This window comes from Podarcis cretensis, assembly GCF_951804945.1.
Source record: "Podarcis cretensis genome assembly, chromosome: 7".
Classification (NCBI taxonomy): Eukaryota; Metazoa; Chordata; class Lepidosauria; order Squamata; family Lacertidae; genus Podarcis; species Podarcis cretensis.
In genome coordinates this window covers 26,279,129-26,306,397 of record NC_137176.1, presented here as the reverse complement: position 1 = coordinate 26,306,397, position 27,269 = coordinate 26,279,129, and the positions used below count along the sequence as shown (strand labels likewise).

The window sequence follows — 27,269 nt, the reverse complement described above, 5'->3', positions numbered from 1 at the left end:
CACATCCTCCCAGGCTTTCAGGTCCCGACACGGTCCGTCAGAGACAGCGGGGTTGATTCCTGGCCTGCCAAGCCGCAGCCCCGCTCGCCCTCGGAGCGCCGGAGTGGCAAGCCGAGTGTCGGAGGCTGCCTTGGCAAGCGCTCCAAGCGACGACGGGAAGAGACCGGCAGAGCCAAAAAGGTCCCGAACCTCGCGAAACTAAAGAACAGGATTTCCCACGGACTTCGGAGAAGGAGAGCGCAGTCCAAGGGAGGAGGCGGGTCAGTCTAACTCCGGGGAAAGACGAGACCTAGCGCCCTACAGTCTGCAGCCTTTATCAACGGCTTGCACGCCTTGCCTGCTTTGGGGGGGGGGGGGGGGAGAGATGGGAACAGTTGCTCTCCCCCCCGCCCCCAAATCATAAGCCTCGGGTTCCCGGATTGCATATAAAAGCAAATACTAAGTTTCTAGCATTCGTAGAACCTGAGTTGGGAGGCAAAATGGACAGACCCCAGGTTCTTCGCGTTACGCACGTGTAGCGCTAGGCTGTGAATCCTCTCTTGTGGATTTATGCAAAGAGATAATTATTCGACAGACTCTCCACAGTTTCGTAAAACCAAGGTTTTTTGTGGTTTGAGCTCATTAAGCACGTCTCAGGGCAGCACCTTCTTGGTTTCAATGGAGCTTTCTTCTTAAGGCTGGGTTCACACGTGCAGGTACATCAGCAAGTATCTCAGCAGTCCACGGTTCAGCTCTGGTGGACTGCTTCCGTTTTGGAGGGGGCGAATATGAAACCTCGGGTGTGTGGTCTGTGCTGACTGGTCCAGCACACTAAGCAACGGTTTGCGTGTGTGAATGAGCCACCCCCTTAGCGCCGCCAGGCGGAACCTGCGTATCGTTGGAGTCACTTCGCACGTGGAACTGCGAGTCACCAAATGTTGAGCAATCGGCTGAAGAGAATCCGAGCGGTTTACATGTTGCACGTGTGAACGAGATGGGCGCTCTTTCTCGTGCGCTCCTTGCGTGCAGACTGGAGCAGTTATGTTTGACCCTTCTCAGAAGTTATATCTGACCCGCCCTCCTTCCTCTTTGCCCAGCCTCTCTCCTACCACCGCCGCCCCCGGAGCGGCTCCAGGAGCGGCCCGTTTCCTTACACAGGCCTTGAAGCGGAAGACAGTGCGAGATTCACCCCGTGTGAAAACAGTGCCTCGAAAGGACGGGAACAGCAGCAACTAGCGGCTGCCTGCAAGGTGGCCTGCGGGCAAACGGAAAGCTTAGAAACTCCTTCTCAGCAGGCCGAAGGGAAAAACGGTCTGAGAAGCAGAGCTACAGCCAGGCTGGAGAGTGAAAGTTGATGAACTTTAAGGTATTATCAAGAATGTATAACTTGCTGCTGAAATGGAATACACAAGACGAAATGGTTAAATCGGTTATGATAAAGTGGGCTCAGGATATTGGGCATAATATTATGTTTGAGGACTGGGAAAGGTTGTGGACCACTGGGCTGAACTTCACTGCATGTAATGCTTTGAAGGAAAATGTAATGAAAATGATATATAGATGGTACATGACCCCAGTTAAACTTGCCAAAATATACCATTTGTCTGATAATAAATGTTGGAAATGTAAAGAACACGAAGGAACATTCTTTCACCTCTGGTGGACTTGCCCTAGAGTGAAGGCCTTCTGGGAAATGATATATAATGAGTTGAAAAAGGTATTTAAGTATACCTTCACTAAGAAACCAGAGGCCTTCCTTCTGGGCATTGTCGGCCAGAAGGTGTTAAAGAAGGACCGAACATTTTTTATGTATGCAACAACGGCAGCAAGGATACTCATCGCTAAGAGCTGGAAAACTCAAGATCTACCCACACTGGAAGAGTGGCAGATGCAGCTGATGGACTATATGCAACTGGCAGAGATGACTGGCAGAATTCGAGACCTGGGAGAAGAGAGGGTTGAAGAAGACTGGAAGAAATTCAAGATTTATTTACAAAAGTATTGTAATTTGGTTGAATGCTAAGAAGGATGCTAGATCATAAATAATTGCCTACCATTGAATTAGATTTGAATTTGACAATAAGTGAGATTGAGGGAAACATAAAATTTTTGGAGATTAGATTAAATTAACTGAACAAGATTTAAGAATATAAATAAGATGATAAATTGCTGGAAAAAATTTATAATGATGTAAGTGGGAGTGGGAGACGTGAGGGAGTCCAAAGAAGTTCTGAAAAATGTGTTATGATCCATGCTATATTGTTTATTATTTTTGCATTTTGTATTTAAAAAAATCTCAATAAATATTTATAAAAAAAAAAAAGAAAGTTGATGAACTTCGCCCACTTTCTTAGAAGCCCATCCCAAGCAGATGAAAACTACACCAACCACCAAGGTCAAAGATCCATGCACTTTTGAAGCAAACGGAAAAGGGGACCCGGCAACTGCTGGACTACAACTCCCGTCATCCCTGACCATAGGCCATGTGAGTAGCTGAGGCTCATGGGAACTGGAGTCCAACTACATATGGAGAGAAATACAAACGATTCCACGCTGGGTGCTTTAATTTTGTTCCGCACCTGCATTCCACACCGGCTACTACCACCGATTGAACTTCCAGCATTACGCAGCTATGCATGCACTGAAGGGCTATGGATCTTGGAATTCATAGAATCACAGATTTGGAAAGGACCCCACGGTCATCTAGTTCAACCCCCTGCAATGCAGAAATCTCAACACAAGATCCCCCATCAGAATTGAAACCCTATCGTCCCTGCTTAGTAGTATCAAACCACTTTAAAGAGTCATAGTAAAGGTAAAGGGACCCCTGACCGTTAGGTCCAGTCGTGGCCGACTCTGGCGTTGTGGCGCTCATCTTGCTTTTTATTGGCCAAGGAAGTTGGCTCACAGCTTCCGGGTCATGTGGCCAGCATGACTTAAGCTGCTTCTGGTGAACCAGAGCAGCGCAGGGAAACGCTGTTTACCTCCCTACTGGAGTGGTACCTATTTATCTACTTGCACTTTGACGTGCTTTCGAACTGCTAGGTTGGCAGGAGCAGGGACCGAGCAACGGGGCTGACCCCGTCGTGGGGATTCGAACCACAGACCTTCTGATCGGCAAGTCCTAGGCTCTGTGGCTTAACCCACAGCGCCATCCGTGTCCCATAAAACAGTCATGGTTTCCCCCAAAAGAATCCTGGGAAGTCTAGTTTGTTAAGGGTTCCGAGAGTTGTTAAAGACCCTGTTCTCCTGACAGAGCTACAATTCTCAGAGTGGTTTGACAACCCCAATTCCCATGGAACTCTGGGAACTGGACTAGATGACCCTCCTGGTCCCTTCCAATTCTATGATTCCATCACTCTGATCGTCCCTTTGGAAACTAGCCTCTGCCCAGTCGGCTCACAATCCCCTCTTAATTCAGTCCCTTAAGAATTCCCTGAAGCGCCCATCTTCATTTTATTACATTTTTCCTGTGCAATCCGTCGCACACTTAGATGGATGATCGATGGGACTTCAGTTAACATCCAGGAAGCTTTAGCGTAACTCCCCTCGCCCTCACACCCACCCCAGGAAAACCAACATGCCCAAATTATCAACCCTCTCTATAGGAGCGCTTCTCGGCCTGTTCAAGGGCTTAAGGGCGTTGAATCGAGACCCACAGAGATCCTAGCAATCTGCAGCGCGCAGGAAGGGGACTAGCTGGCTATAAAAAGCTGCAGGCCTGGGACATAACGCCTTTGCAGAACGGAAGAGCTATCCAAATAAACAGGGCGAAGGGGACGCAGAAGGTCCCGCAGAAGAGGCGGCAGTGGGGGGAAGATGGACGAAACCTTCCCCTTCAGACCCTTCTCTCTTCCCCGCCCAGTACCTTCAACCTTCCTTCGGAGCGGCAGAGCACTGTGTCCTTTTTCTCCCCTTCGGACGTTTCAAAGGCAGAGTAGAAGCAAAAGAGGCTATTGGTTCATACAGTATTGGCTTTCCTTAAATTCGCCTGGTTGTTTCACTAAACAAGCACACCATTCAGCATCATCCGCATCACTTTAGGCCCATATTGCAGATGGGAAAGTTGAGGCACGCCCTTGCGACCCACTTGCCCCACCTGAAACAAGCCAACTTTCTTGTAGCTCATTTGCTCACCTTCATCTCTACTCAACCTTCCTTTTCTCCACCCCCACCCCCAGCCCCAGCCCCAGCCAACCCCCCTCGGTCTTTTCCCACGCCCACTGCCCACATTTATACTGTAACCTCATCGGAGCAGGGACCTTTCTTTCCTTGCGTTCCTACGTGAAGTGGCGTAGTGGTGGCGCGGCATAATGAAACGACAGCCCGTTGTGTCAGAAATGCCATTGTTGCTGTTCACTAGCAACCTAACCCCTCAAATTCTCTAGGTTTTACTCCATGCCGCTACATTGCTGTTCCACTTGCAGAAGAAGGGTTCTGTGAAACCAGAAAGCTTCCAAACGCAAGAAGTCAGACAAGCTGCGTCGTTTTTACTTAATCTGGACGCCTATGCAGATCTTGGTTCTATATTTGAAGAATAAATTCCCTTAAGAGGGGATTTGTCTGCAGCCTCAGCCTCGGGTTTTAAGCCAGGGGCGCTTCTTTTCTATAGAATCTGAAGAAGAGAGAGCGTTAGAAAACGTAAAGAAGGAAACTGAGGCACAGGAGCGAGGGAGAGGGAGAAAGAGAGAGGGAGGGAGGGACTTTCCTCGTCTGCTGGCTGTTCCTATTTGACTCTTATTTTTCCCACCGTCGGTTTCGTCTTTTATTTATGTAGCTCCCCAGATGCGGAGGCTTAGCATGTTCTGGACAAGAAATTGAAACCCGCAATAATGAAGCGATTTCCTAGAAAGGAGGGCGGCGGTTGTATAGAGAACAACAATATCTGAGTAACCAAATCAGCCCCCAAGTTTCATTTCCGCCTGTTCTGCTCAAACAAACCATTTTGGCTTTCTCCAAAGGCGGGATCAAGCTCGAACGCGAGACACCCAACCCAAACAAACGCCGCCCGGACTCCTGGTTAATCAGAAGCGCTTGAAAGCGATCCCGGCGTCATCACCGGCGAGGGCGCAGCGACAAATTGCTCTTCGGAAGAGTCCCTTATGCTTGGCTGCAATGGCAAGCCCAGGAGAGAGAGAGAGAAAAGGGGGGGGGGTCGGAGAGGGAGACACACAAACACTCGCACACATTTGCAAGGAAGGGAAAGAACTCAATAATCAGCGATCGATATCCTGTCGGTTATGCGCCTTCTAGATCGCCTCATTGACCTTTTTCTCCTTTTCTGCAAAGAGACAGGAACAGGGGTGCCAACCTGAATAAAATATTAGGGGGTCAGGTAAGCCCCGCCCCACAAAACCGATCACATGACGCGGTGCGCGCACACTATTTGAATGGCAATGCCCATCAACTTTTGGGAGGCCAGGCACCTCAAATATTTTAGGGGGGGCTGAGGGACCTTGGCCGCAGAAGTTGGCTCCTCTGGACTGGAAGATAGATGGGTGGCTGCTGTATGTGGTCAGTTTTGTAGGAGCACGTTCAGCAACTGCTCATAAGTAGGTTTGCTGCGGGGAGCTCAGGAGTGGTGTTGCTAGATCTTACGCTTACTTGAAATAAGTAGCGCTGGCTGCAATCGGCTTACTTCCAGGTAGGTTTGTATATTTAGGATTGTAGCCAGCAACGTAAATATCAAATAAGTCCTGTGGAACTCATAGCCAGTTGCTCCTTCTAATGTCTCGGTCCTGAACCGGTTTCAGCCATACTCTTGGTTTCTCGGCACACAAACACACACTTTCCACTACTTCTGCAAGTCACTTGCTCCAATTTTAAATCCCACTGAATTCAATGGGTCTTACTTCGAGTAAATAGGCGTAGGTTTGTGCTTTGAGCAGCGTTGATTTGGAAAGAAAGGCGAAGAACTGGTCACAAAATCAAACTTCCCTTGTTTGTTTGTTTTTACTTCGGGTGACATTAATTCGAAATAAACATGAATACTCTCTGTGCAGCATCTCTTAGAATCTGCCCCCACCTCTCCATGCATTAAAAGGATGAGAGTAAATGTGTTTTTTTCGTCGTTCTTCAACCACCAAGAGTAGAAAGGGATTGTTAAAACTGCGTGGGGGCCACCGCGTCCCAAGAACACCCAGACCGTTAACACTCTTACAGGAAACTGGAAACAATGGGCGTTACCCAAATAAATGCCTTTGTGACTGGGGTTCCCGGAGTCAGCTCCTTTACGCGCTTCCAAATTGGTTTCCTTCCATGGACGTTTGCACTGATCTCAGGATCGAGCCCCTCCCCATAGATAATATGAGAGAGAGAGAGCTTACAAAGAAATCACTATTAGTACAATAGCTTATGGACCTTCTGCTTTTTGCTTGACTCAACACTGCGATAGAGACAGTGCAAATAATGTTTGCATTTGGCAAAGGAGCGATCTCAGAATCGTAGCTCCTATGAGGTCCTCTGTGTTCCACCCACTGGTCGCAAGGGCTGAATTTCCCACATCCAAAACACCCCCGTGAGAATAAATCTTTGTTGTTGGAGCCCGAGTAAGTTAACAGCACAAGCCAGATGCACGTTTACACGGAAGTAAAGCTCCCTGGGTTCAATGAGGCTTACTCCCTTGTACGTTTGTCTAAGAGAGAGCCTCTTGAAGCAATATATCACCATCACTGTGTTGGGTGCTTGTGAGAGAATCTAGAAGCACGGGTCTCTGCCCCGAGGAGCTTACAATCTACAATATTGGCACTGCAGGGTGAAATACCACAGAGGGAAGAGATGGCAATGAAACAGAGCAGCCAGGAAAGGGATATGCGCTCGTCACAAGTCCTTGTTGCAGAAAATCACTATGCTATGTCCTGATTCTGCATTTTAAAGACCACCGAGCTGAACTTTCGAGCGTCGCCCTCTGAACAATATGCTCCCCATTATACAGATGGAAAGAAATTTGTCTGCGCAAGATTGTGGCGCAATTTCAGGGGGCGAATGCCTCCCTTCTCGTGAACCTTTTCGGGGATTTGAGATGCCCTTTGCCAAGGAAGCGATCCGTTGAAGCAAAGGGTCACCGCAGGGAGGAGGAAGGAACTCAGATGTCATTCACGCGTCAGGCTCGGGGAAGCACAGTGTTGTTACAAAGGGGGAATGTTTGGAACTTGGTGGCGTTTGGAAGCCTCTGGAGGCATCAACCACGGTGGTGGCTCCCGTGCGTTGTGGGAACCGAGGACGCCCCCCCCCGTTCCTCCTCCTCTTCCTCCTCTTCCCCCAGGCTGCAAGGTCAACAATTCCTAGTGACAGGACAAGATTTCCCCCCCTCCCACTAGTCCCAGTCCTGTCCACAACTCTCACCAAAAAAAGACACCTGTCTTGGGCTTAAATTGTGTCGTAAACATTGTCGAGCTTAGTCATGTTTTCTTAGCTGATTTTCAGGTACAATCAAGCCATTTTCGGGCCCTCTTCCCAGGGACGGAGCGAGGGTGATCTGGAGGAAGCTGTCGACGCCTGTTCAGTTAATTTAGCTTTGCTTTGTCTAATTACTGGCGGAGCTTAGGGAAAAGGAGCCCGGCTCAGGGCGGTAAGCTGACACTTGGGCTCGGTGGGTGGTATAAGCCAGGCAGAGGGTTGATGGAAAAAGCCTGCTTCCACTCAGCTCCAGGTCACTGTCTGAGACCAGCCGCCCCTCCTCTTCCCTCCTCCAACCACCCCCCACCCCCGCCTGCTCCCTCCCGCCCGCCCGCCTCCACCGAAGGCAGCTCAGCAAAGCGCCACCAACGCTGAGGGCCTCCTTCTCACCGAGGTGGTGGTGGCGGACCTGGGTCTGGGCTGTACCACTTCGGACTGCACGGGGGGTGGGGCAGGATAGTCTCCACGCTCCCTTCCAAAGTCCCAAATATCGTCCCCCATGGAAAACTGACATAGCAGAAAGCGAGTAAGGCTAAACTAACCGAGGACCAGGTTTTTGGGTTTTTTTAGATGTAGGATCTATATCTATATCTATATCTATATCTATATCTATATCTATATCTATATCTATATCTATATCTATATCTATATCTATATCTATATCTATATCTATCTGTATCATCTATCTATTTAAAGGGTCCTTTTCTTTTTCTGGATGAGTTTTCCGTCATTTGACTCAATTTAACAAAAGACAAGACAAGAAAAAGTTTGCCCCCCTCGCTAGGACTGAGAGATCCAGTTCTCCAGGCGCAAGGCTTTGGAACAATACTTTCCCATTTCCTCGCTATTATTATTATTATTATTATTATTATTATTTCCCTTTGAGAATCAAGACAGAGAAACAGTGTGGGCTTTGAAGCTAGGATTCCATTTCTCGGACCACTGGGCCGGACAGTTGCCGTCAGGACTCAGCTTTCCCAATCTGTAAAATGTGGCCAAAAAAGTAACTATTACGCCATCTAAGTGCGTTGCTCTGAAGACAAGCACTCTATTAGCACTGTGGGTAAACTTCGGTGCCCGCTGCCTCTGTGCTGGGGTGGGGGTGGGGCAACAAGCTACTATGGAGTTGATAATCCGCAATGGCTAGAATGCCCCCGTCCCCTCCTTGATAGACTTCTATTCCACGAATGAATTCCTTAACCAAACCCCAGCATGAGCAGAGGACATGGTTTCTTCCTGGAAATCAGTTTAAGCGGCATCTCCCCCCCCCCAGCCCGTCCCTCACACACACATTCCCCCCTCTCTGTAAATTACCAGCAGCGCTGCAATCTCAGCATTCCTATACTAAGGTATCAGGAGAGTAGAGGAAGGGAGTCACGGGTCACAGGCAGAGATCTGACTGACCTCTTGCGGCACCGGGCTCTGGGTGTACTCTTGAGCAAGCTCTCAGTCTCCCGTCTGTGAAATGGGACCAGCTGACTCCGACCTCCCAGGCTTGTTATGAGAAACAACCAAGGTCGGATTTGCAAAATCAAAAGTGCTTTAAAGAAATGATAAGAACGGAAATCAAGCTGGCTTCACTTTCTGATGTTGGAAGGGAAAGTAATGTACTTAGGTGCTGCTGCAAAAAGCCCTCTTGGGCTTCTCGAGCATGTCAGGGGTTTTGGGGTTTTGGGGGTTTTTTTCGATTAGGACCCGGATGTGCTGCTGCGCATTTTTACTGTATAAACTAGTACTGACCCCTCCTTTGATGCGGGTGTACACGCGTGTCCAAGTGTGGGGTCACTAGGACATAGGGAGGGCGCGAGAGCGGGCTCCTTGGATGGCGGTGTTTGACCATATCTGTGTATATTACATCTAAATTCCTGGGTCGAGCTGCGACCCTGCAGTCCTGGCGCTTGCTGAAGCCACTGGCAAAAATAAAATAAAAATGTCATTGGCTTTTCAAAAGGGCTACGGCTGCACACTTAATTAAATGCAGTAGCCAGAGCAATCAATAGGAATTCTTTCCAAGGAAATGTTTGGGGACTAAATCCTATTGATTCATATGGTTTCTACTTTTCCTTAAATGTGCAAGCTAACCTGCTGGAAAGGCAGGGAGATGTGCTTAGTGGTTTCGACCCAAAGACCTACCGTAAATTAGTTGGGTTTACCACACACACACACACACACACACACACACACAGTCCTGGAATGACGCATTCACTCTCACTTTGGCACAATCTGTTACGGAGAATTGAAGACACCTAACTTGATGCAATCGATTGGAAGCTACTTGCAAATTTAATATTTGACTGTGTTATTGCATATGCAGGGAATGTTTCTGGAGGGTGGGGTATATGGGTACTGTTATGTGTGTTTTTCAGAAACTAAAAAAAAAATGGGTTTGTGCTTTTTTCAATAGTGAGATTCTTTCTGGTCGCAAAAATCCCCGAGCATTCTTTTGAGCTAGCCGAGATCTCTGGCAGTTATCCTGGTAGGAGTTAGGAAAGGAGCAGAAAAGCCACACCACCCGCGCATTACCTTCGGGGTCTGGTGCTGAGCGTGCGCTGCGAGGCTTAGCAACTGTCTCAGGGCAAGCGTGATGGATGGTATAATTGCGTGTAGCGAGGATGGCAGCCAGAGAGATCTGGAGCCTCTGCGGGCAGCTCGCAGGGCTGGAGCGGAGGGGGGACGGGTGGACAGAGGCCAGCTGGAGCGGAGGAGCTGCGCCCTTTCGGGGCCCCCTCCCCTTCGCTCCTCTCTTCCCCCAGGCTGATTTTTTGGATAGACTCAATGGGAAAGGAGATTTCGGGAAAGAGGGAGGGGGAAGTTCCTCCAGCAGGCGACAGATTTAAAGTCCCGATAGGCGTCCGCGGATTCTGTTTGGCTGCGCTGCCTTTACGCAAAAGCGGCGAGGGGTTTCGCTGGATTTCCTCTTCTTTAAAGGCTTCAGGATGGCCACCAGGTGGGGGGCAGAGAGCCGAGGCGGAGAGCTGGAGAGAACTGTAGGCTCCTGAGCCGGGGGAGCGGGGGAGGAGAAGGAGGAGGGGGGGTCAGAGAGGGGAAAGAGGGAGGGAGGGAGGGAGCGCTGGGCTTGTGTGAAACAGAAGAGAGGCAGACAGACTGAGAAGAAGAGAAAGGGAGGCTTGCGCAGGGAAGGAGGGAGGGAGGGATGCTCAGGGACCGCTTCCAGATCGCCGAGGAGGTGGCCCAGGAGGAGCAGCTTCCATGAGCTCCGAGATCGGGGCCGCGGTGCCTCGCAGCCCGGCCTTGATGAGCCAGCAGCCGCCTCCGCCGCCCTCCGCGCTGGAGTCGTCCAGCAACGGCAGCAGCAGCAACAGCAGCGCTTCAGCGTCCGCGCCGTCGAAAGCCAAGAAAGCCAGCTCGGGGCTGAGGCGCCCGGAGAAGCCTCCGTATTCCTATATTGCGCTTATCGTCATGGCTATCCAGAGCTCGCCGTCAAAGCGGCTGACGCTGAGCGAGATCTACCAGTTCCTGCAGGCGCGCTTCCCCTTCTTCCGCGGCGCTTACCAGGGCTGGAAGAATTCGGTGCGCCACAACCTGTCGCTCAACGAGTGCTTCATCAAGCTGCCCAAAGGGCTGGGCCGGCCCGGGAAGGGCCACTACTGGACCATCGACCCGGCCAGCGAGTTCATGTTCGAGGAAGGCTCCTTCCGACGGCGCCCCAGGGGCTTCCGAAGGAAATGCCAGGCGCTCAAGCCCACCATGTACCACCGCATGGTGAACGGCCTGGGCTTCCTCCCGCAGGGCTTCGACTTCCAAGCGCCCCCCGCCGCCCCCTTGGGCTGCCATCCCAACGGCTACAACCCCCTGGACGTGATGCAGGCCGGCGCCTACGAGGCGCACCACGTCCCACACATGTCTCCCAACCCGGGCTCCACTTACATGGCCAGCTGCCCGGTGCCTTCCAACGGCGGCGCCGACTACGGCCCCGACAGCAGCAGCAGCCCCGTGCCCTCTTCGCCCGCCATGGCCAGCGCCATCGAGTGCCACTCGCCCTACGGCAGCCCCGCGGGACACTGGACCTCCTCGGCTGCCTCGCCCTATCTCAAGCAGCAGGCCCTGCCGCCGCCCACCCCCGCAGCCCCCACGGGCATCCACTCCGGAGTGGCCTCCTACTCGCTGGAGCAGAGCTACTTGCACCAAAACGGCAGGGAAGACCTCTCAGGTACCAAAGGCGACCCGCCCCCACCTCCACCTCCCCAAACTCACACGCGCTCAACCTTCCACACCTTTGCCCACCTCACGAGTAAGCCGAATGGGGTCCTCCAGCTTCTTTTGAAATAGGAAATCAGCCTGTTGACATTAGATAGATAGATAGATAGATAGATAGATAGATAGATAGATAGATAGATAGATAGATATAGATAGACAGAGAGATAGAGATAGAGATAGAGATAGATGATAGATAGATAGATAGATAGATAGATAGATAGATAGATAGATAGATAGATAGATATAGATAGAGATAGATAGATAGATAGATAGATAGATAGATAGATAGATAGATGATAGATAGATAGATAGATAGATGATAGATAGATAGATGATAGATAGATACTCCGCAGATACCCATAACTTGTGCAAAGGAAGCTTTGGGCTCAGTTCTTAAGCATTTGGGCTCAGTTCTTAAGCGTGTTCCGGCAGAAGTAATAATATTTTATTGTAAACAGGCAGATCTCGTTCTGGTCATTTCTTTTTACAACTTACGGTAATCCATTTAAGAGCTGGTTGATCTTCTTAATCGCCCACAGCTCCAGCCTCGCTCCCACTGGAGGATTTCACTGCCACTAACTTGACTGGTTTGAGATCCTACAGGCGTGATGCTAAGAGCACAATCTCCTGGGAGTAAATGCCATGCAAATAACATTTAAAAAAAAAGATTCAGTTGCAAATGGCTCTGTCTGCTGGGCACGGAACGCGCACTGACACCATCCAGCAACTGGTGCGGATGTGATCCCCACACTCCATAGGATGGGTCGCATCCCGTGGGGATTGCAACTGGTTGCAATAAAGCTAGACTAGAGCTTGATCGGGGCCATTCTGTTGAAAGTGCATTATTTGGGATTCTAAACCTGGGAGGCAAGAGCGAGGAATGCAGGTTAGGGATCCAGCCGACGGTTGACAGTGAGCAAACAAGCTGGCTTGAAAATAATATATTTGGATGAAATCAAGGAGAACATAGAAGTGAGGCTCTTTAAACCAACCTTTTGGGACTTGCAGGCAGGCCAGGGATGATAAGACGCTGCCCTCCCTTCCCAAATACATATGCACACTTCCAGAGTATGCGAGGGGCCCATCTCCTTTAGAAACTGTGGGCGTAGAATCAGGAGTGGCAATTGTTTCTGTGAATTAATCTTGAGCATTGAGATGTGATCCCGTCCACACTTACTTGGAAGTAAGGGCCGCTGGAACCAATGGGATTTATTCCAAGTGGAAGTTGTTTAGATAGGAGGGCTTGTTAATGTCTCAGTTCATTACGGTAGTGAAAGCTTCGATCTACAGAGGTTGTAAATACTTTTTTTGTAATGTGCCCAAGATGTTGGAGAGGAAGGTGCGGAAGGCGCTAGTTCGGTTTCTGAAAGCGAAACCCTAAACAAGAAAGTGACTAGATATTTCAAGAATACCGAGTGGCTGCGATCTTGAGCGCACCTACTTAGAATTAAGTGCCAAAGACGGTTTTGGATCGGGATAAGAGGGCGCCCATCGTGGCGTCTGGGCGCATCACGCTCACTTAGATGGCCAGCTGAGAACGACCCTCTTCATGTGCAATGTGTGTATTATATATGTATATATCTCGATAGATGTAGGTTAGATGGGGGGGGGGGTTCCAGAGGAATGACCTGCGACCTCCAAAACCGTAGGTAGGGTGTTGTTGTTTTTTAATTTAAAAAAGAACACCTCTTCGCGGGGAAGGCGGGCGATTGAGAAGAGACTGGAAATAAATCCCTTCGCTCGCTCAGGTTAAAGTTGTAGCTGTCAGATAACGCTGCCTCAATAACAAGCCCCGATGCTGGGTCTCCTCGGTGTTTTCTCTGAAAACACCAGCTTTGACGTGAGAAAACAAAAGCTGCTTCCAGGGGGGAAAATAGACCTATTGTTAGGAGAGAAGTAGAGCAGCAATTCGGGAGGGCTGGGATGGGGGGGGGGGACTCGTAGGAGAGAGATATATGACTTTTTATCCCACCCACCCCCTCACCCGTTCACCCAAAGAATATAGCCGCAGGACATCCTCCTGACTGTGTCTTAGTAAAGCCAGGCTCAATTTGTTAAACAGAATGCCAGAGATCAACGTAAACTACAGATAGATTATTTTTACTTCGCTGCCTTATTGATAATCATCTTATTTAAATTCGAATCTCGATCATAGCGCCCAGTCGCTGGCTCGGCACTGCAACTGAGTCACTATTAGATCGAGATTTACAATTTAGCCAAACAACTCCCCCACCCCTCTAAAATACCGGCGGCTGCAATTCGAAGTCCATATGTAGCCCACGTTTAGGCATGTTTACTCAGCAGTAAGTCCCCATCGTGTTCAATGGAGCTTACTGTCTGTGCAGGATTGCAGCTTTTAGTTTGGAATTCGCTTCACTGAACGCAGTGGGCCTTACTCCCGAGGAAGCACGCCTAGGATGGCCTTTTTAAAGAATATGGTTGCAACCCTAAATACTAAATATGCTCGTCGTATGTGGTTAGAATCTGGGAAGCCTTCAATTTAATAGGACTTACTGGCGAGTAAGTATGATTAGGATCGCGCTCGCAGAGCACATCCTGGTTTTTCTTTCTCTTATTTTCTTTCTTTCTTTCTTTCTTTCTTTCTTTCTTTCTTTCTTTCTCCGGCGTGGTATAATAGATACATAGACAGATGATAGATAGATTTGGAGATAGATAGATGGATAGATGATAGATAGACAGACAGACAGACAGACAGACAGACAGACAGACAGATAGATAGATAGGTCCAGCCACAGTTACGCACTTTTACTTCCCATTGACTTCAACGGGGATGTTAGACACGTGCTTTTAAATCTCTCCCGGCGAAATCCGCGGGGAAAGGGCTTTTACTTTGGCTGGATCGTGTCCGTTTTGAATAAACCGAAGCGCCTGGCGAGCATGACATACCACAGCTTCTTTCCTGCAAGTTTCTTTAAAAAACAAAACAAAAAACCTTTTCTCGGCCCTGATGATAGCGAAGAAAACATAACAAATCTCAAAAAAGGGTCTCATTACCACAGCGGGAGCAAAAGAAAAAGAAAAAATACCCTGGAGGTTTATAGCCATCTAATTGAAAAAGAGGGAGAAATATTATCTGAATACAGCCTGAGGGATGAGGCTGGGGGGCGGTAAATCTATTCGGATTTTCTTTCAAACCGCAAAAAAAAAAAAAGGTGCTAGCGTGAGACTCAGACCCGTTTCTATAACTGGAAGGAACTGCTCTGTTGTTGTTTTTCTCTCTTGGTAGTACGTTGCTTTTTATAGGAGAAAAAATATATTTCTTAAAAAATAATAATAAGACTTTAGGAAATCTGGGTGGAAGAGAGCGAGAGAGTTGCGAGTGTAAGGCATCGAAATGGGTAAAAGATGTTGGGCTCTTACGGAGGAAATTTTCCAAATAGCCCTTTTAAACGTGGGTCTCGGAGGTTAACTAAACAAAGACAGTCTGGGCTGGACCACACCGAAGGGGATTGGAGCTTGACTTAACCCAGATGAGAGCGAGGTCTTGTTCAATTTTATGGGAATTTCAACAAGTAACAAATACAGACGACCTTGTCCATTGCTTCGCTTTGCTTGTCGGCGACCTGCTGTCAATCATCTGCTGAGCCCAACTCTCCATCTCTCTTCCCCCCCCCCCCACTAGCGCCCCCCTCCCTCTCCAAATCACCTTCCTTTTTAGCTTGGGATTTGGGGAAAGAAAGAAAAAAACAGAGCCCTTCCCTTGTGGAAATGATTCCAGAAGTAACTCTGGAAGTTTTGTTTTGTTTTTTAAATGAGAAGAAGGATGGTGAGGGTTGCATGAAACCGACATCCTAATCTCCCGAGGTAACGATAGGAAGGGAACTTAGATACAGAATTTGGTTTTACGGAGTGGCCTTTAATTTTATTTTTACACCTTGATTCCGACTCTAAACACAGCCCCGCCATTGGCTTTAATGGGCTGGAGGCTGGGCGTAGGAGAAGTTCCACTGAGTGTAAATGGGACTTTAACTGGACAGTAATGGATTGGGGTAAAGGAAGACAGTAATTTAAAAGCACATCGTTTCCCTCCGTAGCCTCGTGCAGTTCCCGCATCTAAATCCACCCTTCTTTAAAATGCCCGTTTCCTGGATTTTAAAGGACTGCATTCTTTCTCAGAATTATCCAACCGCTTTCTGAACCCAACACGCTGGATCGGAAGAATTCTTTTGCTTCTGCGTCAGGGTTATTTCCCGCTAAACATTTGGCCGTTTTGATAAACGCTACTCCCATGCCTGGGGAGCATAGGTCGAGGAAGCCCGATCCACAGCCCAGTGGCACCACGTCTCAAACCACATTTACAGTGATAATCCTATGCATGTATGCGTATTTACCTCGAAGAAGGTCTCAGGATTGTAACCCTAGCCGAAACTGCCAGCTCCAAGTAGCGCTCAGGTGTTTCAAAGACTCAATAACTGGTTAGGCAGGGATTTCTGCTATTCCTTTGGGCTTCTTGGATCCCGCTGAGGAGAAGGTGATCGAAGCACCTTAAAGATGTGCAGGATAGTATAGGCCTAAGGAAGCTTCGCTGATGCTTCTCAATCAACCAAGCCAGCTACACCGATGTAGGCTCTTCAGAGTCAATGGGACTACTCTAAAATAAGCAGGCTGCCAATGGGAAACAGGAGAGTTTCTTAAATCTCATCCGGATTAAAAAAAAAAAAAAAGGTTTAATCTTAAGGAAGTGGGGAAGGAAACCCAGAAATATTTTGTTTAGTTGGGGAACAATATGCTATATAAATCCAGCTCCAGTGGAAAAAAACCGCTATGAAACATAAACAGGGAAAGAGAAAGAAAGAAGGTTGCAAGCGCGTTTCCTGGGAAGTAGACAAATCCTAGGCATATTTTCTGGGAGGGATTTTTTTCCCAGTTCAAGGAGACACTACAGCAGGGATTGGGGAACCGGTGTGGCCTTTCAAGTGCAGGAGGACTCCAAGTCCCATCAGCCTCAGCGGGAATGCTGGATGGTCAGGTGAGCTGGGGCTGATGGGGTCCAGCAGCAGCTCCTCCTCCTCACCCCAACATCGCCTCTCCAAGCGAGCCTTGGACCCCAGCATTGGCAACGATGCGATTGGGGAGTTCGGTGAAAGAGTGCATCGCAGGAGTATATGAGACTGGAGGACACAAAATCAGGGCAGCCAGGAGATCTCAGCTCCCCTCCCTCAACCCGGCCCTCGCCTGCTAGAAGTAACCTTCGTTGATTTGCAATGAAAGTCCTTCGAGTAACTGCTGCCGGGATCGGCGCCTGCTTCCTGTCAGCCCAGTGGCATTTAGCAACCGAGAAAATGTGTTTCGGATCAGGATCTTAAACGAACCCGCTGCTTTGAAACCCTGGCAGGCAAAGCAATCGAGGACCTAAGGTCTCCGCCCCGCCCGGCATACCAGGCGCTGCGGAGCCGCTCGTTTATGAGCTGACAGCGCTGTAACGTCGGTCCCCAATTGATTTTTATCGGTCAATAAAGCCCCATCAAATCATGCACGGTTTAGTGCCGAGGAGATGCTAAATCCCTGCCTCTCCTGAGCCTCCATCCCGCTCTCCCCTTAGAAGGGCCGAGCAAGATTGGAAACAGAAGTCGCTTCTCTCGGAGGCTTAGAGGCGAACGGAGCAGAAGGAGGGAGAGGAGGAGGAGGAGGAGGAGGAGGAGGAGGAGGGAGGCGGACATTTTTCGCACACTGTTAAACCAAAGCGAACTGATTGAATCAGAGCTGCAATAAAGCGCGCCGGTTTCATTAGGAGCATACCAGGCAGGTTATTAGAAAGACGGAGGAAATCCAGCGAAATAACCGCTTTTACCAAAGGGACCGCTCCGGGGTGAGCAAAGGGGCAGACGAGAGAGAGAGAGAGAGAGAGAGAGAGAGAGAGAGAGAGAGACCCTCTAACTATTACTCCGCACAGCCCCCTGGGTCAAAAGTGAAGCAGGCGTTGAGCGGAGACTGAGAAAATTCAGCAAGGGGCTTCTCCACTTTCCCTCTCGATGGGAGTCCTTTGCCCAACTGCTCAGCTAAAACAACTTTGGAAAAAGAGGAGTTATGCTGATCCGTAGCCCTTCTTTCCAGACCCCTGCAGTCTTTTGCATCAGTTGGGGACGACCAGAGAGAAAGGGAACGGTCAAGTTTACCTCTCTGCAGCCCCAGAAACTAGAGCCCCGATTGGCAGACAGAGCTATCCAAAGCGGTTCCTGAACAGGAAGGGAAGGAGGAAGAAAAAGAAACTTATTTGTTTATTGCGTTTTTACCGCATCTTTTTCTCCAAGGAGCCCGAGGGGGCGTCCGTGGTCCCCCTCCTGCTCATTTAACCCCACAAACCAACCCTGTGAGGTAGGTTAGGCTGGGAGGCGGTGTCGTGAGTCGCCTCGGGTCTCTCCCACGCCCTAGTCCAGCCCCCTAACCACTACACCATACTGCTTTTCTGAAGATGCCCCGGGGGCTGCTCTTCATTTCCGGGGCACGGGCAGATTGCCCTGTTGAGCCCACTCGTTGCGGGGGGAAAGTTCCTGCCGCTAGCTGGGAAGCAATGGAGAGCGACTCTGGTATTTCCCAAAACACTTCGATGCCCAACAGCACTCCTGGGTGGAAGGGAAGACCGCTGCGGCCGGATCCACCTTGTGGCTGTAACCGCTCCATGTAAACGAACCCAGATCTTACAGTCCAGGTGTCACACTCTGCGCCAGCGCGGTTTCCAAGCCGCTTTGGTCAAGAGTCGCCCTGTCGGTTCCTTGAAGGGGCTTATTCAAAAGATTTCAGAAATAAAACAAGCAGGTTGTAAATTGAAATGGGGCATCCCACTGGGTCTTCCGCGGGAGATGCTCAAGATCCGGATTGCATTCAGTCAGCTAAACAAGAGCACTTCGGTGAAACTAGGATGTGGGCTTGAGCCTCTGTTGCTGCGCGGAGCCAGCGACAGGCATGGAGGATGCGCAACCGCGTCCATGCGCATCAAATTGCGCACATCAAGCTGGTGCGAGCAGATCCGTCGCTGCAAAAGTTTTGGGCCGATAATCATGGCAGGGATTTTTCTGCCTTTTAGTTGGCCGAGATTCGGGAGATCTCCTTGAGATAAATGGCTCAGATGCTTAACAGGATTTCGCGCAGCGGCCTCTGTGGAGTCGGTGATCTCAGGCTCCCCGGTCATTGCTTTGCTATCAATAAGGGCTGCATTAGAAGCACCATAGGATAATATTCTGCTGTGATCTAACCACCTCAACATAGATCACAATCCAAGATTAGCCTTAATAAGGGAAACACAAAACAACTCCGGGCATTTATCATGTGGTTTGGGCAGAGGTGAGTCAGAATCGCGAGAGGTCCACTGAGTCCCATAGGTTCTGAAACTTCCTCTCTCAGAGGGTGGGAGGCTCTTTCCACAAAACTCTCTCCGAATCCCGCATTTTGACACGCACTTGCGAATAATAGCAGGAGCTGGAAACTTTCAGTCCTTACTGTAGCTTTTACTGAGGACCGTAATATTGTGCTTCACTGTAATGCTAAATGGTTCATGTTGCTTTCTATGCTTTCTATGTTGTGAACCACCTGTGCTAACGATAGCTGAAAGGCGGTCGACGGGTGCCGCAAACAAGTTCAGCTGGGTAGATTATGCTCTGTCCCTAATTTCTGGGTCAGTATTTATCCCCTGAAAAGGGGGAGCGAGGCGGGAGGACCGCTGGGTCTGGACGCTGACTATGGAAAAGGAAGCTCAATTGAAAATCGAAGTGCTTTACTTGAAAGTTAATTGTGTCGTTAGGATCAGGATCTTAATTCATTCGGAGTTCCACATTCCCTTTTTCACTGAACTGATCCTACAGGCCCAGAATACCTAGGTGTGGAAAAATCGAGGGAAACGGGACAGTGATCCGGTTATTGGAGACTGCAGTCTCAGTCACACTTACCAGGCAGTAAGTCTTCTCAAAAATAGTTGGGACTTACTTCGGACTAGACGTCCGTAGGATTGCACTGTGAGAAGCCCTGGAGGCAGTTTGGCGTCCTGCGCGCTTGTGGGCTGATCGGACGCCAAAGTCAGGAGAGACATATTTAGGCCCCAGACCTTTGGCTTAAAGTGAGATGCGTTGTGAATAGGCATAGTTTGGGCAGCGACAGCCGCGATAGGTCTGTAGGTCCGCCGCACAGCATTTAGAACATTTAAAAAGGAGAATAAAAATAAACAAATTAGGCTTTGATTGCCTCTATGACGAAAGCCAGCTATGCGGCTTCCTCTCCCTTGCAGACTTGCCTTCTTCTGGCTATCAATATAGTTACTATTGCAGTCCGCCTTCTTTCCAAGGCGCTCAAGGCGGCTTACATTCCTGCTGTCCACGTAATAATCCTGCGGGGATCATGGGAGTTGTAGGCCAAAAACATATGGAGGGCCAAGTTTGAGGAAGCCTGACCTAGGCAGTGGGGATTTTGAAGTCACACCCTTTAACCCTTTGACCACCCCACCCGCCCAGTCACGCCCCTCAGCTAACCACCCTGCCTTCTCCAGGGGAACCTTTTGAGCTGTTCTGTGGACTCGCTCGCTCTTTCTCGCTTCCTCCGCAGTGGGGCTGCCTCGCTACCAGCATCACCCGTCCCCGGTGTGCGACAGGAAGGATTTCGTCCTCAACTTCAACGGCATCTCTTCTTTCCACCCGTCGGCCAGCGGCTCCTATTACCACCATCATCACCACCATCAAAGCGTCTGCCAAGACATCAAGCCCTGTGTGATGTGAACAATGACCTTGGGAGCTGGATTGAAAGGAGAAGATTGGGGAGGTTGGGGTGGGAGCGAGAGAGAGAGGTCCAAAGACTTCACCCAAAAGATCACACGCAACGGGAGGACTCGCGCGGATCGAGCCCAGAGGTCCACGCCCAGCTGCGCGAGCCTCCCTTTGTAAGTACAGTGCGCCAGTCACTTAAGGAAAGCCGCGTAAGGGCCGGACGCCCGGTTGGATACGCGCGCTCCTTATCCGCGGGATCCTAAACCTCTCCTACTGAGTTCACAGCAGGCCTGCACGTGTTCCCTGCGAAGTAAGCCCGGCTGCGTCCAGTGGGGCTTCCCAAGCGTGCAGGATCAGCAACTCTAGCCCAACAGAAACGTGCGCAATGTTGCAGCTCCATCCTAGAGCGCCAGAATGTGAAACTAAATCCCACCGACTTCAGCTAGGAAGGGGGACAGGTGGGGGGGGGAGGGGGCGATTCGAGGCATACGTCCTCAGAAGTAAATCCCATAGAGTCCAATGGTTCGATGCGTATAGGATGGCAGTCTTAGCCTTCAACAGATCCGCAAGAGGGAGAGGACTGCGATCCTAGACATACACCCGCATCTAGGATGGAAAGGTGGGCTGTAGCGCAGGAAAGCTTATAGCCATGATGATACTAATTAATAAATAAACACTAGTCTTTAAGGTGTCAAGTGTACGTTATGTATAGGACACAGCCTTAAGCCTCAGTGAACCCAAGGAGACTTTCCTCTGAAGAAAGCATACTTAGGATCGCGCTGCGTACAACTCAAGCTATAGGGAATGGGCTCCTGTTTGCTTTGTGTGTTTGGATGAAAGGGCAGAAGGTGGTCGCTGCAGCGTCAGGCAGGTTCAGAATCAATCGGGCGCATTCCTTTGATAGCCAGTATTTTAAAGAAGTGAAGCAGAAGGCTAGTTCATATACATATAGTTACATTTTTAAAAAAACAAAAATAAAGGCAACTGAGGTTGGAATCTGCCAGCTTTTTTTATGCCTGATGTCCGTGCAACACAGAAACAATCCGCATTCATTGAGTTCGCCTACTTCATCATCCGAATAAAGCACTTTCGTTTTGAGTCCTGCTTCATTTCAGCTGGAGAGATCTAAGCATGTCAGGGCATTGCAGCACAAGGTAGGCTTCGATTCTGCACGTGTTCACTTGGGAGCACGTGCCATTGGACTCCACGGGGCTTACTCCCGAGTAGAAATATATGGGGTTGCACCGTGAAGTCTTTGCGCCGCTGAGATTACCTTCCGAGTAAGCTACGTAGGTTCACGATCACACTCTCCTATTGAAGTCAGCATTGTCTGTCACAGAATCGTACCTCTAGCTTTTGAAAATGCAGAATTATTATTCCCTAGTGTCAGCAGAGCCATTGTTTTGCGGGATGCTGTTTCAGCAGCACCAGCCAGTATTAACAAACCTTGTTTTAAAATTTGGAGAGGGTGTGTGCTTGTGCGTGGTTGTGTCGCTTCCAAGAAAGCCCCCAGATTCTGTTTGTTTGTGTTTTGTTTTCCAATATTGCAACAATACCACGTTTGGGGTTTAGTTTATTTCCTTTCTTGCTTTCTTTTTTTTTTTTACTTTTTTTTAAAAAAGTGTTTATATCACAGTCTTTTAAAATAATTATTTGGAATAAATCTCGTGTATACTCACACACTATCGCTTTTAAACCGGAGAGTATAATTTGCACTTATGTATAACGTTTGTCAAAATATTGTGATGTACAAACTTATTGGGGTGGGTTTCTTGTTGATGTGTGTGGTGTGTTTCCCCCCCAATAAAATGTATATGGCCAGCGCGCATTTTCCTTTTCCTCGGCATGCTAAACTCCTCGGTTCTTATAGCGAACTGTAACAGGAAAAGGAGCGCGCATCTGGCTCCTTAAAGGAAAGGCGGGAATCCGGAGGCGGATCCAGGAGGCGCGGTGACTTCGAGGTGTGTTTTTGTTTTCCGTGGAACGGGACCAGAATTACTTCGCTTGCGGGCTGCAGCGTTGAACAGACGAAACACCCCGTCTATACCCAACGCTTGGTATAGTTTGTCTATTTTTGACATTTTTTCCCCTTTAGAAGAGAAACGTATTGGGGGAAGACAAAGTATTAAAAATCTCAGGTTAAAACAAATTCAAACCGAGTATCCTTTCCTTTCAGGACTTTGATTTTTCCTTCCACTCCACCTTCAACAAGTGTTTACACACAGAGAGAATCCAGAAACAACCCATCAGACTCCTCTTTGCATTCAGTAGACAAAGAATTGAAGCGAGTTATTTTCTCCCCTTTTAAAGAAAGACAAATTTGTCTTCGGGTTTGGGAGTTTAGCGTCCGCCAGAGTAAAACCAGCGCGGGAAGAAAATGCTGAAACCGTTATCTGTTTACCTGGGCTTTTCTTTTCTTTTTTAGCACATTAGGAAGTTGCCGCCCTTCCAAAAAGTACAGCTCTGTATGTACTTCTTGAACTGCAGTTAGGCAATTTTAGACTTGGGGAGTGAATGGCCGCGTGTGTACGTCGGGGGGCGAGTGCTCTTTAGATACGAACTTGCTTTAGTTGGAAACCTGGCAAGCCAAGTGTTTGGGGGCTCTGCCCCAAAGTCCTGCCTGGACGGCGCTACGGACCACGCGCGTTCTGTGCGCCAGAGAGAGTGTCCAAAAGTCCGCCTCCAAAAAGTGAACGCCATTGCGTCCGGAGGTGCCCACCTTTCTGTCCGCTTGCAAATCCACGGAGCCTGGGGCCCAGGTGAGGCCTCGGTAGGAAGGTGCAGCTCCCCAAACCCAAGTGCTCGGGATTCACGAAGCGATGGCATTTAAATTGCTGCCTCCACTTCCAAGGGAACAGCATAATCTGTCATGGACGCTTTAGTTGATTCTATATGATTCTATAACTCATCTATTGGGCATTCGCCAACGCTGGGTTAAATGCGCGTGAACCGTCGGTTTAAGCAGGGAGATCGACGTAACTTACTTGCCGGGTTTCCTCCCTGGAGATAGAGCCTACCTTAGCTTCAAAAATTAGATTTTAAATAAATTCCTAAAAGCCACGTCTGTGGTGCTTAAATGGAACTCCAGTGCATGACAGGGAAGTTTCTTGTGTATTTTGTTTTTAATATTGTATTTTTATGTTGTGGACCGCCCTGAGATTTACGAATAAAAGGCGGCTTACAAATTTAACTAATCATAGTAAATAAATAAATACTCCTGAGGGGCAGGTGCTGGAGACAGGTAACAGGGAAGAGCTGTTGCCTGCTTGTGAGAATCTCAGGGGCATCGGAAAGAGGATATTGGACGAGATCATGACCTGCAAGGTAGGAGGACATCCATGCAGCTGAACGCATCGCTAGAGAATCGATACCTGGCAGCAGTGATGCAGTTAAGGCGATTTTAGACCCTGAGCTTATTGCTCTGAAGCTGTATGTGTGTTAATTCCTTCCAATATGTGTTAAGCCAGCCCTGCTGCATATGGGGGTGGGGTGAAGGGGGGGCGGCTGGGCTTCTGCCCCCCCCCCAAAGTCCTGCCCTGCTGCTGCTGCTGGTGGCATCACTGCACCCCAACCCTCACCAATGGGACTGACTTTCCCATCCGGCTGTCCGGAGTTCGAATCCCAGTCCTTGCAAGACAACAGGAAATGCGCTCTGAAATTAAGTGCCATTGATTTCAGTCAAACCGACGGCTTCCTCCTAGAACAGAAGCTCTTCCTCAAGGAGCAAGGGAAAATGCATTCCCCGCACCCCACATTTTCTGGAATTCTCAAGCAGCCCCTGAAATGGGATAGGGGGACGCGCTGTTTCAGCGTCCAGCTCCCCTTCTCTGCCTTAGGATCGGGCGCAACTGCGGGTTTCTCGCCCGAATCACAGCTCTGAAAGCACCTCGCGCTCCTTTCCAGTGGATTGCACGCCCGGGAGGGTCTTTGTCCTCAGCCTACTGGGAAACCACCAGATCCCTTGATTCCTCAGCCGCACTTACTTCCAAAGGTCTCAAGTAGATGCGCTGCTGGCAGCGCAAAAGGGGGTTTGGAGCGGTTCCCGATGGGCTGGAGGTGCAGGCCTGATCTTCCCGCTCAGAAGCCAGCCAACCCTTGATTTTATGCAAGCATTTCTCGTGCATAACAACCATGCCCTAAAAATAAAAATAAAAAAAACCCAGCAGCTTCCTATTTAAAATGGGGCACCCCATCGATCTTGCATTTCCAAACAATAAAGCAGGGAGTGGATTTGTGCAAAATCTTTTTTCTTTTTTAACTCTTCGTTTTCATATTCATATTCAAGAACGCTGCATCTTGGATTTTCTTGGGGGCCTGCTGTACATTATAAAGTCAGTTTCAGAGTACGATTCGACCACAGTGCTGTGTTTACATTCTTTTCAAGGCAAGCCTGCATGGACGTAATTTATAACCTAAACACTCGAACGTAACTTGTTTATATAGAGAATGACAAGACCTCAAAGACCGAAAAACTGAATTTGTCCAACTGAGAGCTCTAGCGAGGCTCCACTGCCCCCTAGTGGGCAGACAGAACTTTGGGAAGGAATTTTTCTTTTTTTAAAAAAAATAAAAAATCTTAGCTGTGCAGTTAGTTTATCTGTCCAGCAGGCAAGAGCAATTGAAGTCAGGGGAACTTAACTCCCAGGAAATTAGGCACAGGATGAGCCAGAGAGATAAAGGGATCCATTTCACTAGATCCCTTTCTCAGAGAGTCATTTCTCTTGCAAAACCTGTATACCGACTTTGGACCACAAAGTTGCTCCCAGTTGTTTTTATGGGCAGAACTCATTTCTCCTCCCAGATAAAGATCCAAAGTACCAGATGCTGCAGATAGTATCCCGGCACTCCTCTCTGAGAGCTGGTGGCAGCAAAAGGGGGGCTGCTGCTGGAGGAACAGATGTGCCTCGCGGGGTTCTTCCCACTTCACCAGTGTTCCTGCGGCTGCGGCTGCTCTGAGCAAATGTTATCGATGGCTCTCAGCCCTTAGCCCTCTCGGAGGCCATGGCTGTTGCAGGAACTGGGGGTTAAGTGATGTATAAAGTTCTCTCCCCAGTCCTCCTGCTGGTGTTGCTTCCTCCCAGGTCCACACCAGTGGCCAAGAGGAACAAGCTCTGCGTTCCCAACAGGCCTGGCAATCATACGTGCAGGTTTTTATGAAACGAACTAGCAGGCACAAGAAGGGCAGTTGTTCTGGGGAATGCAGAATGCAGGGCAGCGGGGAGAGGTTTAGATTTTCCATCTTTTCTGAGACTGGACGTTCTCACACCCAACAGCTGTGGCTGCTGGCTTTGCACCTCCGAAAAGCGTCGGTGGTCATGGAGGGCAAAGGTTCTTCAGAGTGTGGTAAGGATTCTGCAAATCCTTATGCAAAGGTAGACCTAATCGCAACTACCTCCAAGATGTGTGGCTCCACATGGGATGATGCTTTAGATTCTGGCACCTCTCCGAATTTTGCAATACAGTTCCTGGCTCAGAAATACCATATTTTTTGCTCTATAAGACTGACTTTTTCCCTCCTAAAAAGTAAGGGGAAATGTGTGTGTGTCTTATGGAGCAAATGCAGGCTGCGCAGCTATCCCAGAAGCCAGAAGAGCAAGAGGGATTGCTGCTTTCACTGCACAGCGATCCCTGTTGCTGTTCCGGCTTCTGAGATTCAGAATATTTTTTTCTCTTGTTTTCCTCCTCCAAAAACTAGGTGCGTCTTGTGGTCTGGTGCGTCTTACAGAGTGAAAAATACGGTATGTATTTCACGATGAAGCACCTTTCAGAAGTGTACTTCGAAACAAAGCTATGCATCTCACGGTGAATTTTGGTGCAGATATGGATGGGTTGCTCCATTTTTTGGAACCATCTGCCCAGGCCAACAAACTTAAGGACTTCACTTAAACTTACAATAGCAAAAGTGTCCACCTTAACACTATATACAGAACACCACTCCAGAAGGGAAAGAGATAGAAAGAGAAACCCAGGCTCCTTCTGGCCTCTTATTATAGTCAGCATGACCTTGAAGAAGAGATAACAGAACCAGTTTAAGCCAGCGGTACTCAGCTTCTCTGAAGGAATAACCCAAACATCAGGAACCTTCTGCTTGTTTCTTTCACACAGAGAAGCTTCCAGAAGCCTCTTGAATTAATTCGAATAGGAAAGATACACATCAGATCAATAGTTTCTGTACTAAGAAATGCAAACTGACACAAACATCTCAGCTGCTGCTGCTGCTCTAAACAGATGGTGTCAGTGGCTCCCAGTCTTTAAATCTCCCAGAGACAATGGCTGTTAGAGGCACAGGGAAGCAGAGACATAAGAAATCCTTTCCTTTCCATAGCCTTCTTGGTGGTGGTTGCAAAGGAGAGTCCTGGGACTGCAGAAGGTAGGAAGCTGCCCCATTTCAAGTCAGACCCATGTTCCATCTAGAACAGTATTGTCTCCATGGACTGGCAGAGGCTCTTCTGGGCTTCAGGGAGGAATCTTTCCCAACCAGAAAGGACCTTGAGCTTCATCTAGTTCAACGCCCTGCAATGCAAGTATATGCATCTGTCCCTTATGGGGTGCAAACATACAACCTGGGCATTATCAGCACAAGAAGAAACATAATAAGAGTCAGGTTAACACACAAGTAGGATTTGAAATGTAATCAGCAGTAAAACAATTTAAATGTTAAGTTAGACTGGAGAGGGATGATAGGTTTAATATGCAGCAGGATAAGGGGAAACAAGGAAACCATGGAATAGTGGATCAGAAGTTTGCATTTGTTAAAAACATTGGGAGAAACCAAATATGTTATGACCATATTTTTCCATGTGTACAGTCATACCTTGGGTTGCGAACGCTGTGGGTTGTGTGTTTTCAGGATACAGACCACGCCGAACCCAGAAGTACCTGAACAGGTTACCTCTGGGTTTTGGCGCTCGCACATGCACAGAAGCACTAAATCACGCTTTGCGCATGTTCAGAAGTGTCGAA

At 48.9% G+C, this 27,269-nt stretch overlaps 1 protein-coding gene across 1 annotated transcript; it reads left to right on the top strand.

The window, feature by feature from the left end:
* The first annotated feature begins 10,070 nt into the window (after window positions 1-10,070).
* Window positions 10,071-21,309, top strand: FOXF2 (forkhead box F2). Its single transcript, XM_079984028.1, has 2 exons — window positions 10,071-11,548; window positions 20,149-21,309. The coding sequence occupies exons 1-2, from the start codon at window positions 10,588-10,590 to the stop codon at window positions 20,316-20,318; spliced, it is 1,131 nt and encodes a 376-aa protein (XP_079840154.1). The 5' UTR covers window positions 10,071-10,587; the 3' UTR covers window positions 20,319-21,309.
* The last annotated feature ends 5,960 nt before the right edge of the window (window positions 21,310-27,269 follow it).